The sequence below is a fragment of the Hirundo rustica genome, chromosome 12 (assembly GCF_015227805.2).
Source record: "Hirundo rustica isolate bHirRus1 chromosome 12, bHirRus1.pri.v3, whole genome shotgun sequence".
Lineage (NCBI taxonomy): Eukaryota > Metazoa > Chordata > Aves > Passeriformes > Hirundinidae > Hirundo > Hirundo rustica.
This window is the reverse complement of record NC_053461.1, coordinates 2,127,074-2,145,225: the sequence shown is the minus strand read 5'-3', so window position 1 is coordinate 2,145,225 and position 18,152 is coordinate 2,127,074. Positions and strand designations below refer to the sequence as shown.

Sequence of the window (18,152 nt, the reverse complement as noted above, 5' to 3'; positions counted from 1 at the left end):
TTTTATAAAGTACACCTATGACAGAAGTAGTTTGCTCTCTGAATCAGTTTTTCTTTAGGACTTTAATGTCTACAATTTGTTAATCAATTTAGTCATCCTTATCCAGTTGGCTTCCTTCAGTTTTTTATTTATTGTAAAAGCTTTGATGAAAGAACCTAAGAACACTCATTGTCCCTTTGGCTCTTACAGGAAAATCCTGAAGATGCATTTAGAAGTAACCTGCTGCTGCAATGTCAGGGACATATTCATACTATACCAAAATACATCAGTTTTTTTCTTGGATTTATGCTTCTTTGCTGGATAATGTGAAGTTTCAGCAACTATCAGATGCAGTTCTCTCCCACTGAGCTTCATGTCACTCCTCGTGCCCCTCTGCATGGTGGGGTTTGACAGACACTGGATAAAACCCTCACAAGAGTGGTGAGTTAGGATCTTGAAGTTAAGAACACTTGGAAGTCCTTTAGAGGTTATATCTGTATCAATGTATTACAGACTGTAGAATATATTACACAGATTTACTATCTCTGCACTTTGGCAAGCATTGGAATTATTACCAATTAATTTTTGTCAGGCTTTCTCTTGAAGAACACGCACCTAATTTTAACTGTCAAATGCTCCAGAAAACTTGAGTATCACTTAACAGAGAAGCTACAATAGTCTGACAATTCTATTTTCAGTGTCTCCCATTCAGATGGTAAATGCTACTGACAGTTTGGATTGAATGACGACAAGATCAGTTGTTGTAGCATCTGTTCAATGCTACAGAACAGTCAGAGACAGAAAAGAGCTACCTATCCATGGGTGCATCTCCTTCCCCCTCCCCAAAGGAGGGTATTTATATAAGGACTTGTGGAAGGTGCTGCAATCCACAAATTTCAAGACAGAGGATGAATTGTTACATTTCGTAAATTGACAGTACATAGAAATCAGTAACAGTTAACGTGTGCAAACAGTCAGAACCGATGAACACAAAATGTCATGCAAGAAATTACTGTAATTCTAAAACAAGAAAAGCTCCCAAGGACAGTTTACAGGGGTGACCTCTTTTGCAACTAAATTAGCAAACTCCTCTTTTCTATTACAATATTCTAATCTGTACTTTGAAGTCCTTCCCATTTGATCAGCTGTTTACTATCCTTCCAACATTCAAAAAATCTCAAAAGTCTTTGAGATTTTTTATTAAATAAACACTCAAATCAAATTATTTATGGTTCCCTTAACAGATACAACAAAGTCTCAGATTTAACCATGAATTAAGATTTTGGGATAGGACACAGCAGGTACTTCACTCAAATTTAACCACCACCCCCCCCCAATCCTGTCTGTCAAAAAAGCTTTAAGATGAAGACTTGACAGATTCCTGTGGACCTTCAGCAGCTTCTCCCTCAAAATCAGCAGCAGGCTCTACAGAGAGCAGCACGCAGATGTTCCCATGGTGTACAGTCACTTTGGCATGGGGTTAAGCACAGAGCAATAAAGGACACTGTGCCTTTCTGGGGATATTAATGCAGATTTCTGCTGCCAAATTAAGGCATCTCTTAGGCAATAAATATGGTGGGCATGATTTTTCTCCCTGATAAGTAAGGGGGGTTGCTGGCATAATTACCTTTGGCAAATTTATTGCAGATTTATTCTTAAATGAATGGTAAATAAGCCAAATATTTCTTTCATATATGAAAGATTACACAACGTTATGCCATTTTTCTTTTTTACTTTCCAAGAATTGCTTTACTCCCTTCTCTTTGTTTCACTTTGATCTTAGCACTGTGCCTGGCTGGGCGTTAAAAATTAAAGTCAGGTGTGTTAGAAGGAAGTGAATTAGATTCAGATTCCTTCTAAAGTTGGACTTACTCTGCTCATATTCAAGCATACCACTGCTGATTCTCCCACCAAGAAATACATACTGCTTGGCAAGAAGAAAATTATCAAAGCAATCTGACCAAATCGGCACCACTAGCTCCGGCCACATCTGGTAACAATAATACAAAGGGAGAAGTATGAAGATAACAATTCTCATTTATTGTTACCATTAAACTTATCTACATGCATACTCCTGAGTCTTTGAACTTCACGTTTTCATAAAGCCAGTAACAGCTCCACTCAAAGGTGAAGGGTGATGCTTTTCCAAATGTGATTAAATACCCAGTTTACTGAGGTATTAGAGTCTCTAGTCCCAGAGTGCTCAGTCAGAGGGACAGCAATGCAATACCACCCAGAAAGCAGAGCTGTCAATATCAAGAGCTCCAGCAATGTGTAAATTTGGGTGGTTGAGTTTATGCCAACAAAAGAGTAGAATTTTGATATACTACAAATTGCTAAAACCCAACAGCTAATGCATAACCCTACTTCTTTTCTATTTAGTAGGAAAGGTTTCTTTTTCATTTCCAGCTGTAACAAACTTGGATATACATTAGGTAAAGCTGAAGATCAATTGTAACTGCCTATCTTTGCAAGCAGGTGAACAAGGGCATTGGGATCTATTTATTTCAGGATTAGGCAAGGATGGTTTATCCTCATTAGTAAGTTATTCAGTCACTGTATTGCTGAATATTTGCACATCAGACTAAAAAATTTAATCTATCAGATGAAATCATACATAAAATGTATCATTCCTGAATCACTTAAGATTTAAAATTGTCTTCTCACAGAGGTTACTGCATATAATTAACAAGCTGATTCACTTATTTTCCTAAGGAACATTTCATAAAATTATGATTTAAGATCTGCCTAACCCTGTGAATCCCCCGCATCAATGTCTGTGTCAGTCACTGAAGCCAATGTCAAGTCACAGTCAGTCACTGAGAAGCCACCCAACCTCCTTCCTCCCTGCCATAAATCACCCACCTGGAGCATGGACCCTGAAAGAGTTTCCAAGGAAAACATCAGCATACAATAAGACATACAAGTCTTTTGGGCTTGTGCAATACTTTGTTCCACGCGCTGCTTCTTGGGGGATCTGATTTTGTGTCATTTCAATGAGTTGTCAAGGATTCAGCGCTAAACTGCTGGCAGGTATGAAAGCAGCTCTCATGTTGAGACAGTGGGGAAATAGCCAAGCTTCCACTCAAAGATGCAGTTCCAAGAGCAGGGAATCACATGAATACACCCTCAGTCGGCAGCTAAAAATTCTAAGTGAGTCATGACAGCAGGATACCACTCTATGTAAAATAATTTATTACACTTATAAAACTCTCCCTTATAATTTTTAATTCCAATCAGTAGACTTCTATTAAATTTTTCTGGAAAGAAACTTCATTTCTTCCAAGAAAAGATATTTTTCCCCTAAACAATTCTGATTTTCCCTGATTCTTTTTCAGACGTATAGGTACCCATCAACTTCCCTAAATAATTATTTTATGGTCTACTGAACCTCCAAAATACATTAACTTCTACTTCCCTTTTGCCCAGTCACACTACACATAACTGAGCTCTTTCACACTTCAAAAGAAATCTCCCCCAACTCCGTTAAAAAGAAAATATTACTCTTCACACAGCTTAAAATTCCCAGCATGTGAGTAGGCTGTTTTCTCAGCACGAATAAAACTAAGTATCTTATTTAAAGATAACTTTGTTAATTAGTATTGACATTTCAGAGCTGAAGGGCAGCTTCCTCCCTCCCCAGAAGCACTGGTGTCACACCAGCAGTGTGAAACCCTTATGTAAGTGCCTCATTAGGCTCAGTCCCACTTTGCATATGACAAATGTGTCCAGGAGCACTTGTGAACTCTGTGAACAACCTGAGGGTTCAACGATCCCATTCTCTTCATCACATGAGGAGTCCTTGCACAACCAGCTAATATAACTTGATCTACAATAACCTATTATTGTGGTGTAGAAAACTGCAGTCAATATTTCCTCTTACTTGAGAGTCTGTGATTTACAATACACCTGATACTCAAAAATTACCACGTTTCCAGAACTGGCATTGCATAAAAGTTTTTAAATTTTGTAATCTCGTGGAACTATTTGAGGAATTCAGTGATTTTCTCCTACAAAGGTAAGTGCTTATTTTCAAACAGGCCAGTAAGCAGAAGTGTGTAACCCATCTCCTTTTGAAGGGTAGGCTTGAAAAAGAACAGCAGTAGCAGGCAGGTCATGGAGAATAGAGAAGGGGAGAACAACAAAATCCTGGGCTTCTAGAGTCAGTGGGTCCCAAATTCATTGGAAAGGACAACCCATTCAAGCAAAGGCTGGAAATGTTTATAATGATCCTGAATTTCAATGTGCAAGGATTTACCTAGACTCATAACTATGGTTTTAGGCCAGATGAACATTCATAAATGAGTGTATATTAGGTGACATATTTCTAGTGATCTTTAATAAACTGTAAAAGCTCAGTAGCATAATGCGTTAGAAAGAACGGGAAATTAGGCTAAAGAAAAATGAAATTATCTTAACGGCATTGTTCTCAGTGTCGCTGTGTACAGGTTGAGAGCATCCCAACAGCTGTTCTGGTTAGGCTTAAGGGGGATTTGTGTTTACTAAACAGTCCCAAAGTTGTATTTGATTATACAGAATCCTTGAGGGCACATTTTTCTGAAAGTGTATTGGTATCAGTAACACCACCACCCTGGATGAACAATTGACTATATTTAGTTCACTTTCAGACTGCTCTGAAAAACACACCATGATTTGGCAAAGCTACAAGCCTAAGCAGCCAACAAAGTACAATTTTCTCATACTCTGTACACTGAACACTGTACTCTTAAAATGGACGTATACTATTACAGACTTAATTTTTAAATACAAAAGTTTATAGTCACTGTAGCAGCTTTGCAGCATCAAAAGTTTCATGCTACACCAGAAAGACTTCCTATTTTTTTTTTAACATCTGAAATCTACAATCAGAACATTGATCTGTTTTTCAGAATAACTCATTCAGAATTTGTCAGAAATAAAATAGATCTCTGATTTGTGATTGCAAAACGCCAGCTGACATAACAGCCTATTTACAGTGTTCTGATAGAATTTGACATAGTTAATAAAAAATGTCCCTTGTCATGCCTTGATCCCTTCCCAGGAATACAAAAACATGCTTCCAGCTGGTTAAACCATGGGAAAAAAAAAATCCAATGGCATCTTCTATCAGCAGCGTGTTTGCAGGTTCTACTTGTAGCCCGCATCAAGCAATAATACTGATGCAAATTTCTCAGCCCAAGAGTAGGAATCCTTTGTTTACACCAATCACTCCTAACCTGACCACATGTACATTTCCTCTTTTTTAGGAGACAGCCAACAGCAATGCATCCAGCTAATTGTGCAACACAGTTTGACACAACCTGGACAATATGACCTAAAGTGCGTAATCCAGCCACTCCAGATAGATATTCCAATTATAATACATGAGAACTAAGACTTAATGACATTCCCTACAAATGTTAATTAGCTGGTAGGTTAATGCCCTTAGTCGTGTAGCACTTCATCAATCACATAGCTTAAACTATTAAAGATGGAAACTATAACATTTTACATGAGAAGTTATGCAGCAAGTCAAGGTAGAATATTATATTAGCCCCCTTTTAGCCAGCGTTCTTTTATGATAGTCCCCACAAAAGAATTTCCACAAGCTGTTGTCCTAATATGATCCAGGTCTACACCTTGTACACTGTTCTTGTCTCGACAGCTACTGTTCTCATCACTGAGACTCCTACTTCAGAATATATAATTGGAGTTTTAAGTATCTGTAGATTCCTAGAGGACAAAACACTCCACTTCTACCTACTGTACAAAAGGTGAAATTTGAGAGCAAAAAGGGACGTCATCCAGTTCAGCACTTTTGCCCTCCAGCCTACAACTCGGCCACATTCATAGAACTGGAACGTTCTGGTAAGAAATACATAAAGATTTCTGAGGTCTGCCCCTCTGCATGCTAAACTGACAGATATGAGGTGTAAGACTAGCTTTGCCAGGTTAAACAAGGCTATTAAAACAGCATACCCAACTTTACTGGCACTAAAATGGAACAGTGGTGCCAAAGGTTCTAAAAGAAAGAAATATTAAGTAATATTGCACCTCTGACATTGACATAAGTTTATTATTACTCCATGCCAATCTACCTTGATCCAAATCCTCTAAACACATGCTGCTCCAGTGCTGGGCCTCCCTTAAGCCTGCAAATTATACTGAACAGTGCAGCAGTTTTTCAATTTGGTCAAAAATTACACCCAAATTTCTGCACGGAAGGACAACGCACCATCAGATCCTTATCTAGCCCGTAAATTTTCCTGCATCTTGTTACCCTGTGTTCATTCCTGTGGCATCCCATAGGCCTCACTGCAGCTGTTCTGAGTTTGATTCTTCCACACCTTTGGTAGGGAGCACTCAACAGAACCTGTCCTGCTCTCCCAGTGTCAGTTATCCAGAAAAGAGAAGGAACTGCTCCAGTTTCCCAAGGGAGTTTTTCACAGTCTGGTTTTGTTTCCTCTGTACTTTTTTCCCATAGAGCAGATAATGTATATAAGAGAAGGAATATAGATTAGAAATTACATATTTCCAAGTTACATATTCCTTCCTACTCACTTTCAGGTTATTACTGACAGAAATATTTTTAGGCACTATACAAAAATTCTTCCTTCTTCAGTTACTTGAATACAACCATTAAAACAAATGTTATTTTAGGCTGAGTGAGGTACTTCAGGCTGAGCAGAGAGAGGTGTAACCATTTATCCTGCACTAAAGGCTAAAGGCAGGAACGTAACTGATTATTCACCAGTCTCATGTCAAAAGCAAACAAAAATATAAGGGTATAAAATTTAGTCCTGAGTAGAAAGAAGAAAATGGGAGCAAGCACTATGATATTACAGTCAGAAGAATATGATGTCCAAACAGAACCTGGAAGAACTAGGAGCACATCCTTCATTTTCAGAAGGCTCTTCAGGAGAGTAAGCAGAACCAGAGCAGTCCTGGATGAGGAAGGATATGTAAAAATAGGGAAATCCATTGTGAGGCCCAGTCATTATTCCACCTCCTGAGTGTCATGGGAAATGGTCCATCCTGCTTTCCACTCCCTGAATTCTCCACATACATGTGCACAATGAGAACAAGTTTCTAAATGCTCAACAAAGACATGTCTGGCTGCCATCCCAAAGTGAAATCAATACTGGAAGATGTGACCAAAAGTTCAGATGAGGAGCAAAAAACTGGAGGAAAGCAGAAGTCATGTGCAATCCAGAAAGGAGTAAAAGATAAAATTATAATTAGATTAAAAAAAAGGATAAAATCACTATAATTAGAGTAGATACTTTTCTATCAAAATTTATTCTTAGTTACGCTTGCAATTGGACAGGCATGTTGTCAAAACTTGAAAGAAAACAATCTTTCTCTTAAAGCATCCACTACTACACTCTGGAAAAGGGTCTGTTCAAAAATACTGCAATAACAATACTACATTGCTAGGAATTAGTACTATACATAGTCCAACATATTTCTGAATCAACACACGACCAAACAAACAATCTGCCCGTGCTCCAAAAGGAGCTGTGCTCCCCTCGCCTTTGGCAGAACACATGGACTGTACAAGGCATGAATGCCCTGAGCCACAACTTCATCTGGTGGGAGTAAAGTTATCTAGAACTGAAAGGCACTAATGCCAGGAAAGCTTCTTGAAAAACAAAATAGACACACAACACCTTCCCTTCTGCATTCAAGTATCGTGAGATTTCATCTGCTGCCAAGGACACTAAACATGAGAAGTCATGATCTAATAAACACGGCCAAAATGGAGCTGAACACTTGGGTTAGCCAGACAAGTAGATTGGGGTTTTTTTCCTAGATGAATGTAATAGTCTTGGTTGGCATTGGTGACAGACAGCATTTTCTACTTCAAAACTGTACACCAGGCACATGAAAAGTAAACACTGAAATGATCATTTATAGCATCATACCCCAGATTTACTTAAATGAGGGGCGAGCAGAGCAGGACAATATTTTAATCAAATTTCTCTTTAGTCAAATGATCTGTGACGGGATATTGGAAGAGAAACACAAGTAAAATAAAGATCCAAATCTGAAAATGTGACCTAAGGGTAATTTTAGAAATGTATTTTCCAAATACAACGTTCCTCTCCTATAAAGAAAATAATGTTATTATGACAATCTGGCATTAGTATTTTTGGGCATGCTAACATCTAGACATTAAAAGAATGTGGCTATTAAAAATGTTTCAGAGAAGCAAATCTATACAACTTATGTGCTGCAAACATAATATCCTTTGCTTTTTTTTTAAGTAATCATCAAAAATCATTCTTCCCTAAGTAAACCCAGTATTTAGCCCGTAGCATTAAAACTGAACTTCACAAGTCCCCTAACAAAAGGAAATAAAAACCTCCAAAATAGAAAATGCCACTGGAAGTGCTACTTCCAGATTTAAAAAAATCAGTTTGATACTAGCTCCAATTTTCCACCCAGCTGTTAGCAGGATTTATCTCTTTGTCCCATGAGGCTATGACATATTTCACTCCATGGTCTAGTGGAGGGAGAGTACAGTTTGAGAATGATTATGCCCATTAAGAAGCAAGTGCAAAAGATGCAAGGCCATCTGCACACCCTAATAAAATGGGCATGATTTATTAAAGAGAGGAAAAGTGTCATGCTGCATATTTCTGAGGACAAAGCCAGGACAGATAGTGCTGATAGCTCTGTGATAGTTACTCATCACAAAAATTTCACCACTGAATGCACATTCCTCTTACTGACCTGCTTCTTCAAGATTTAAGTACACGAGAAATTCAAAATTGTTGGTTTGCTCAGGGGGTTTGAGTTTGTTTGTGGGGTTTTAGGGGTTTTTTTGGTGGGGGGGGATTTGGTGGGTTTTTTGTTGTTGTTGTTGTTTGGTTGGTTGTTGTTGTTGGTTTTTTTGAATGCAAACAATAAGATTTATTCTATTCTTCTGAATGCTCAAGAAAAACTAGTTAGCATTCAGGATAAAAGCCTTGAAGTTTGCTTTCTTTTACGTGACCAGCATTGCCAACAAGGCAAATATTCAGAAATGGGATTAAAGCAGATGAGTACTTATATTCCAGCTTTGATAGGCCTTATTTCCCAGGCCTGAAAAAGCAGCCCTCTCAGTTTCTGGAAAATAAGAACTTGACTTTTTAAATTCAATGCTTAAGCAACTGCAGACAGAAGCACAACTAAACCATGTGAACCCTGTATGAATCCTAGAGGAAAACCACAGTAACGTGAACTACCTACATAATAACAGAGTAAGGAGGAGTAGACATTCTTTGAGTGGCCGTAAAAGGAGGGGAGAACAGTAAAATACAGGTGATGCCAGGAACTTTTCCTCCATTTCTCTGTATGTTCACAAGTGCATCTCTATATGGCAAACAGTGACACGCAGGACACAAACAGTATACACCTGGTGGCATAAATATTTCTGTGAGTGTGAGAAAAAGGACATGGATATGAACACTCTACTACTGTATACAGAACCCTTGCAGAGATGCCTCTGCAGGAAATTCTCTCCCCACTCCCCTAGTGGAAACTGTAATGATTGAATCCAACTTCCAAAGAGAGCAAATGCAGTTAGTTAAATTTGTGGAAAATTAGAAGGGAGCCTTCCTTCTTAATGTCTTTATACCACAGGGAAAGCAGATAACTGAATTAATTTAGGTTCCTTCTCCATTCCCCTCCTCTCCCCCAAGAAAGTCCTTCAGGCTAAAAATGCAATCCCAAATCCTTTAGCAGGACCACACATTTTGTTTACATTATTTGGAAAGAGTATTAATCAGTATTCATAAGGATACCAGAATCCCTTATGTTGAGGGATAAGAAGTTTTATCAGGATTTTTAGTACTTTTCTTAACTCCAATAACTTTGTGACAACTGCAGCATCTAATATTTTTCTGATATAATATATATATTATATGATACTACAAAAATGTATCCATGGATAACAGTAAGACATTTTATATTAGAGAATTTTACTATTACAGACTCTCTGCCTCTTTTTTAATATATTAAAAGTAATACACTTTAAGAAACAGAAGCATTTCCTTTAAATATGCCTCAAAAGTTTTACAATATATCCTTTCATCAGTGACCTTACCTTTTTCTGAAGGACATTAATTTTTCTTTCTTTTACTTCCAACATGTCTTTCATATCTCGAATTTCTCCAGCAAGGGTTCCTTTCTCTTCTGTGAGGTCTTGAAGTTGTTTTGTTTTTTTATTCAGAAAGGTTTCTTTTTCTTCCAATCGTAACCGCAAGGCATCAACCTACAGTAAGTAAATCAAACATATTTAGGGTTCAGTATAGATCATTAGCATATTCTTTACTAATACTCTTTTATTCTCACTTAAGAAATGTTTCATTTCCCTCTTATGTAATTTTCCAAACTGACCTCTGAGACATGGTTTTGCTTGTTACACTTTTCTCCAGTTGTGTGTATTTCACAAGTCTCTTACCAAATGGGTCTGACTGTTTCTCTGTAGTAAGCACAAATCCCCACCAAACAAAACAAGGGATATGCAAGGATTTTCCTAAGCAAAATGCTCTGCGTATATACCTGGTGGGTCAAAAAAAAAACCAAACACCAAACACTAAAAAGAAGAAAAAACAAAACGCAAAAGAATTTCAACAGCCCAGAATCTGTTAAGCACCCTTGACTTTCTCATGTCTTGCTGTGTAAATATTCAATATGCGAATTTGTTATTCTCTTAAGGCAATTCAAACAGTAATAAGATAGCAGAGATGTCAATTCATTAAAGAAAGAGAATGTGTTTGTCTTTAACCATCATTACTACAAGAATCACACCGGCTTTGCATTGGTGCCTTCAGGAACACTTCCACTGTTTACATGTTCTGGTTCAGAAAAGCAGCTACAAATGAATTGCTGAGCAGCTCCCAGCTTATAATACTGGTGGGTGGGGAATAGTTGGGAGTAAAGAACAGATTTCATCATATATGAAGTTTTTGAAAACCAAGACTTTTTTTCACTGTAAGCTCAATATTATTGAAAGCTTACTTGTAAATAAAACAAGAAACCATATACCCATGAGATTCAGTCGGTGCAAATAAACATCCTAGTAAGTAGAGAACTAAGATAAAGGGAGTGCAATCATTTATTGTTACAGAGACAGGTTTCCTTGAAAAGAGGCATTTTCTGCACCTCTGAACCATGAGGTGTTCACATTAACTGGATTCACAGGCTTTCCTTGGCTGCAAGGTTCACCACTGAGAAGTCAAAGTTTGGATTGAAAATGTATGATGTGGCAATTTAGAACAATGCTCCATCTACAAGAGAACTGCAGGCAGTCAGGCAAATGAGAAATATTATATTCACTAATCCAAATTTCAAACATACAAATTTTAGAATATAAAAAATAAGAGTTTAAAGTTTATATTTCCTGGATATGAATAAGGTTAATTCATATTAAAAAGCTAGATGGAAGAAACAAAAGGCATAAATAGAGGCTTCGAATTTTTAAGTTCTGCATATGGAACAGTCAGAAAGGGTCTTCTCTATTAAGCAATTTGTTCCCTAGTTAGTCGGAATATTATCAAAGTGCAAAACAATCAGCAAATCTATATTCATGTATATTCTGAGTTTTGTAACACTAAATTTATTCAAAGCAAAAATATTTTCAATGCCACTTTAAAATTTGGTTTGGGACCAATTTAGATGATCTATTGGATCTCAAAATGCATGTTCTTCCTGCTTTTAAAATGGCTCATTGCCTTTCCATACACTGGGAAAAGATTTATATTCCACTGGATTTATTTTATTTTAAAGGCTTTTTTACAATATTACAGTAAGAGGATCTCTCAGTTTGTAAGCAGTGTGCAGTAAGGGATTCAAAGATTAGTTTTTTTAATTAGAAAACAAGAAATAGTAGCAGCAAGCTTTCAGACCTTTTTTTACGAACATAAAAGACCTCATCTGAATCTCATTACCACATCTTCTTTATACTTAATCACTTATTTGCTTCACATCTGAAAGCAATCCTTGAAGTCAAATCACAGCAATCTCTGTTGGGCCTTTCAGCTGCAGCTGAGCAGCTCATCAGGACCTTGGAGCAGCTCTCCAAACGCCGCTCTCCCCATCAGGCACTGCCGGGCTCATTTTCCAGCTGCCACGAGGCAGAAGCCTAAAGCTTCAAGTCAAGGGAGCTGGAGGTGATTAGATCCCCAGATAAACAAAGCACTGACACCATTCCCCTGTGGCTGGGAAAACACAGCAGCTTCCACAGCTCTGATGCAGTTCTGTCCTGCTTGGCTGAACCCGGCAGTGTCTGAGTCTATAATCTTTTCTTGTCTGCCCATCCAGTCCCCAGCCCAAGAGCCGAGCACACAATTCTCTCTCCTTCACAAATTTCTTCCCACACACTCTCTCTGCATGGCTCTCTAGATTCAACTCAGGAATGGGGGAGTGGAATTTTAGGCAATAAAAGTTGGGAGCACAAGGAGGATGGAGAAGATGAGCAAATGGCTCTAAATGCCCAGAGTGACAACCTGTGTGGGAAACAGGAGCAGAGCTCCTGTCCACTCCAGCTTCTCAGACTTAAACCCTGCTTTAGCTTCAGACAAAGTCTTTAAAGCATAACCAAAGTGCAGCTTCAGTTGCACTGGAAAACGGCCAAAGAATCTCAATCCCATCAACCCCATGTCACACAAGGACAGTGTAAGAGTTGAGAAGGAAAGAGTGCAGCACGTCCGCCAGAGCCTTAGGTGGCAGAAAAAAGTCTGCCAAGTACATATTTGGTTTCTTACATCTCCTCATCTTGAGACTGATACAGCAGAGCACTTCAATTCAAAAATCCACCTACACCATGAAGTATTTCAATGCAATAAGTATATCATCCCCAAACTAACATTCACAGCAAGGAGCCATTCTGGAAGTGGAGGCAGAACTTTGAGCCAGTGCCAGCCTGGAAGGGGGAACAGACAGCTCATACTGTGTGTGGTCTTGGGTGTGTAGATTGATTTTCTATTCACAGAAATGCAATGTGGAGGTTTAAGGGAACATCAGTTATGTCAGTCATTTTCTCCTTCCCTAAAGTCATCTTTCTGCCTCTAGTAATCATGAACCAAGACTTTTACATTTCTCATAATAGGAAACAAAACTACCTCAGCCTGAACTGCAGGTGACCTTTCACTATCTGCTCAGCACTAGGAGTGTATGACATCATTGCATAAGTCAAATAAGAACCTCCAGATGGTGGAAAACCAAAATGCTGTTAAATCAGTTCCTCATCTTGTGGACGACCAGAAGCAAAATATACTACTTCATTTTTGGCCAGGGTGAATTTGCCAAAATAAGAAATTGTCTCTTCTCTGATAATGGTACTGTGAAATCACAGCTCCAAAAAGTAACACAACAATGAAGTATTCTAGATGGAGCATGCCAGCACACTATGAGGAATCTCTGTCACTGTTACTACTTCTATTCCATCTAAGGCATTTTTAATATGATTTAAAAGGAAATTAAATTTGGGTCATTTTACAGCAACATATATATATATATTTCTATTTGAAAGAATAAGGATTTCTCGTACACAAAACCACTCTCTTTGGCTTTTCACTCAACACTATCTAATTTTAATAGTCCTTCACTTATTTTTCCCAAGCTCTGGCAGTATATCTACTAGTATAACTTGGCAGTCGGAAGAACACCATAATTTTCAAGAAAAATAAAGCAAAACCAGATCTGATAGCTAACACGTAAAATATTTCAAAGACCTCTCTCCAAGTAAATTGCTTTTTAATTTTGTCTAACTTCTTTTTTCCTCAGCAGCTACTTATTTCTACTATTTAATACAATAAACTCTGTTACTTGCTCTGGAAATATACAGCACACTGTAAAAACTTTAGAATTGGGTTATACTTATGGAAAAAAAGAGTTCACGTAACTGGCAAAAATTGCCAAATTTGAAGTCAAACTTTATTAATCTTCATGTCATCACCTGCCATTCATGACCAGCTTCAGCAGTGATGTCTATTCCTTGAAGTTCCTTACGGTTAACTGTTCAACTTAGATGCCATATTACATATATCATTTATGGAAGTGGTTTAGTGCTAAGGAGCTCCATGGGGAAGTAAAACATGAAGTAGCACTACTGCATTTCACTGTTAAGAATCATTTTCTTTACCATCCTAAATAGATACATTTAAAGCAAACGTTTGACTGAAGGCCCTACTGAAGACCTAAGCGTGCTGTAGTACCACAGCTGGGTTAATGAGAAAAAATTGTAAACCATGTTAATCCCCACCTGAGCCACCCCTGTTCCAGCACAGACTGCAGCCAATATCCACCATTGTGCCCAGGAGTCCGGCTCCTCCCTTTCTGTACCATCATTCCTCATGATCACTACATGCCTGTAGACATTTTCTGGGCCATTATTTGCTCTCTTAGTGTATTATGCATCTATCTTTTAAGGAAAAACTTTGGTTAATAAAAAAAAGCCCAAATTTCTATTGAAGATCTTCATGCCTGTGTTTATGCATCCATATATACCTGGGGAAATTCTAAGCTGTTACTATGTAAACCAATTTAAACCAAGAATAAAAGAGCTGTCACTCCAATTTTCCATACAGAGGTACTGAATTATTACAGACAGCACATTCTCACATGGGTCCTTTCGCAAATATTAGAGCTGAATTACAACTATAGAAAGACTATCATGTGTCCCAACTCTACTCTCCAGAGCCACTTAAAAAAGAACAAAAACAAAACAAAAAAAAAAGCCCCAAAAAACCCTTTTCCAAAATAACAAAATATGATGAAAACTATTTCCTCATCATATGTGTCCCTCATTTTTTATTCTGATGTGATAAAGATTATCTTTTTCAAATCAACAGCAGTACCTGGCAAGCCATACATTCATTTCTATCAAAAACACCTGATGTTTGTAAAATTCAGAACATTTTGAAGCTGCAGATGCCTGAATTTTGCACAGTTAATATCCTTTACACTCTGTTCCAAATTGAGACTCTAGTGAGCTCACTGGCTTTTTTCACTTCACAGAGGAAAATTCCACTTTCAGGCATTATCTCAAACAACATTCTCACCCCTCTACTGCTCTAAGTATTATGGGTCGCTCTAGTTCACATTTCAATTCAGTTGCTCGTTTATAGGCTTTATATTCTTTAAAGCATAATATATTTTACTGTTTTGCTTCCACAACTTCAGCATTTAAGAACTGACACAAGGGGAGTGTTTAAAGTCGGTGAGTACTTTGTAGTCCAGGGAAACAGACAGTGAGCAACAGGAGACATTCTGCAAATACAGGCCAGTGTTGGCTGCTTTCATCAGGAGAACCAACTCCTGCCATTTCCCTGACAGAACAGAATCCCTGCCAGGAGCTCTTTCAGTCCTTCAGTACGAGGGCACAAGAAGCACCAGTGTGGTAACACCTCAAATTCACTTACTCTGCTCAGTCCTTGAAGATGATACCTACAATTTTCATAAACTTCCCAGCCTCCACCCTCAACAGATTTGGCACCTCTACCAATCTATCTTTATTTTTCTTACATTCTTTTTATTCACCAGTCCAGATTATGCTGCTCTTGAAAAGAGAAAATTGGTAAACTGATGGGTCAAACTACACAGATAAGGTTTCAGCTGAACCAGAGATTGTAAACAAGATATTAATGGCAGTATGAGGCTTGTCCTTGTGGAACCTCATATGCCACACAAGGAATTCTGAGCAGTGTACCTTATCGAGGCGGCCAACTGCCTACCAGCTGGTTTATTCTAATTTAAATCTTTGCCTATCCTTACCACTAAAATTAAGTGGCTTAAAGCAATTAGTCCAAAGTTCAGAATTTAACATTGTTTAGTTCCAGCAAATTTTGGAAAACACATGGGAACTGTAACTCATGTGCCAATTCTTATAGTTTTTGTTAATAAAACTTCCAACACTAACTTCACCTCATTGAATTTACCTCACTGATATTTATGCTCACTATAAAACTATAGCTATCATAATACTTTTGAATTACTGCAAAAGGAAGCCAATCATTCCAGAGTCAATGCTATTTAGCAACATAATGGTAGTTATAAATTCAAAATACTTAAAACCAATTTAAAAAACTATCAATCTTGGAAGCTTTTAACTTTTGAAATTTCTGTGCTCAATACCATTCAAATTTTATTGTACTGTAAGAGATTAATAGAAAGTTAATTAGAAGGCCATAGTATTCTTTTTTAAAGTCAAGCCAATGTGTTTAACTGCTTCATGAAAAAATGTGTGGAATTCCATGAAAGAATCATCAGTAAATATCCATTAATATTATATATGGTCAAAATAGAATTTTTACATGAACTGTTTTTCTGTTTAACCTTTTTTTACTAGTAGGATTCAGCAATCAAAAATAGTTGACAGTGCCATGAACGTGTGATTTTCGAAAAGCACATTTATGTTTGCAACCTACTCAGAATAAAGGAGGTGCCTGTAGGTAAAACCTCTCTCCAGCTGAGCTAGAGACCCTGTGTTATGGCTTGCAGGGATGAGCTGACCTCATCCTTGACCTCTCTCTCGACGTCACAACTTTTGAGTGAGAAATATCTCATGATTCACCCTGTTCTGAAACTAGAGCACCTGGCTGTGTCACCTGCTTCATTATGAAACATTCCTACAGCAGCAGGTCCAGCTGGAATCAGCTCAACTACAAATCTTCCACAATCTAGAGCCAGCTGCTTTATGACAGTGACATCAAACAGCTTGGGCATTATTTTCCATTTATTCATAAGAACACGGCAAACAGAGAAGAAGGTTAAAATAATACACTAAACTATATGGCTTATTTTAAATGCAACACAGCATTTTCTCCATGAAACGTGCCGTTTTGACTCTTTTATCTCTCCTGCCCACATTCTTCCAGAAAACAGGTTACAGCCTTTTGTCTGAAAACTGCTGCATTTTTCATGAGGGAGAATAAGCTTCTCAGACACTTGTAATCCCTCAAATCAAAAATTCACCTCTAAAACTTCCCAAATATAAAAGCTGAGACACCCCTCAAGAGGTCAGGCTCCATAATCTCCTAGACAACAGGAAACATCAGCTGGTTTGATAAGGACCTTGAGTACCAGGAAGAGTTACAGGTCCACTTCACTCCATGACACGTCCTCAAGCCAAACCTTTGTCTTCTGGACCTTTCCAGAACTCTGAACTTCCCAACTTGTTCCAGCTTTTGAGCCATGCAAGGCAAGGCAATCCTCTTGCTTATTTCCCCTGCAAATGTGAGCAAGATGATATCCACGGGTATTCTGAGCTCTTTAAGAAACTGCTTTGTGAGACACTGTATCACACATATTAATTTACTTATTAAAATGGCAAGGCTTGCTATTTTAATACAAAGCACCTCAATCATAACCAAAACGGATGCACAGTGGTTCTTTAAAACTGAAAATGGTTTTTTTCTACATCAGAGAAATAATCTTTTATAGCAAATCCAAAGGGGGATAATCAGAATGAGATATGTTTTTACTTTAGACATAAATAGATTTTCACTATTTGTTCAAGCTTGCTATCTTGTCTGGGAATGGGAGTGGTAAAATTCAATTCTAAATCCTATGTTAACAATGAACTTTGGATTTTGTTCCAAAAATATCACCAGAATTCCTGCTTTTTTCAACTGATTATGTTCAAAAGACTTCTGTTGAAAGTTCCCGGACTTGAAAGTGTGTCTTTGAAATAATTCTAGGACTGAATCTTTTGGGATTTTAACAAAGGTTATCCTTTATACTAAAGATACAAACAATACTGAAAATTATTTTCCTAACATGCAATAGAAAACATGGAAGAAAAAATAATTTTTAAAAAATTAATATTTAATCATTCTTAACATTCTTTATTGTGTATATAGTATATATATTTTGAGTTTCTTTTATTTAGTCTATACATAAATAGTACATATATATACATGTATATGCATATTCATGTATAAACAAATATTATTGCTAAAAAATCAGGGTATAAATAATTTAACACAGAAGGAGAGGCTACAAGAAATCAGACTTACCAGTCATAGGAATGAAACCTGAGTACAAAAATTCATTCCCCAATCTCTGACAGCTGACATTAACATGGAGCCTTATAAATTTGCCTTTTAAGAAAATTCTAAAAGTAAATAAATAAATAAAGTACTATTCCTCATCTGTTTTTCTTTTCCAATAAAGCATTCTGAAAGCAATCTTTTTTTCCCAGACAC

The 18,152-nt window shown here is 37.4% G+C and overlaps 1 protein-coding gene across 1 annotated transcript in view; it reads right to left on the bottom strand.

Annotated features, from left to right (window-relative positions):
• Positions 1–18,152, bottom strand: part of ERC2 (ELKS/RAB6-interacting/CAST family member 2) — a 425,106-nt gene that overhangs the window by 293,822 nt on the left and 113,132 nt on the right. Inside the window, exon 8 of the mRNA XM_058422224.1 lies at positions 10,049–10,216. Within this exon, the coding sequence (XP_058278207.1) occupies positions 10,049–10,216 (168 nt within the window). The remainder of the gene's footprint in view (positions 1–10,048; positions 10,217–18,152) is intronic.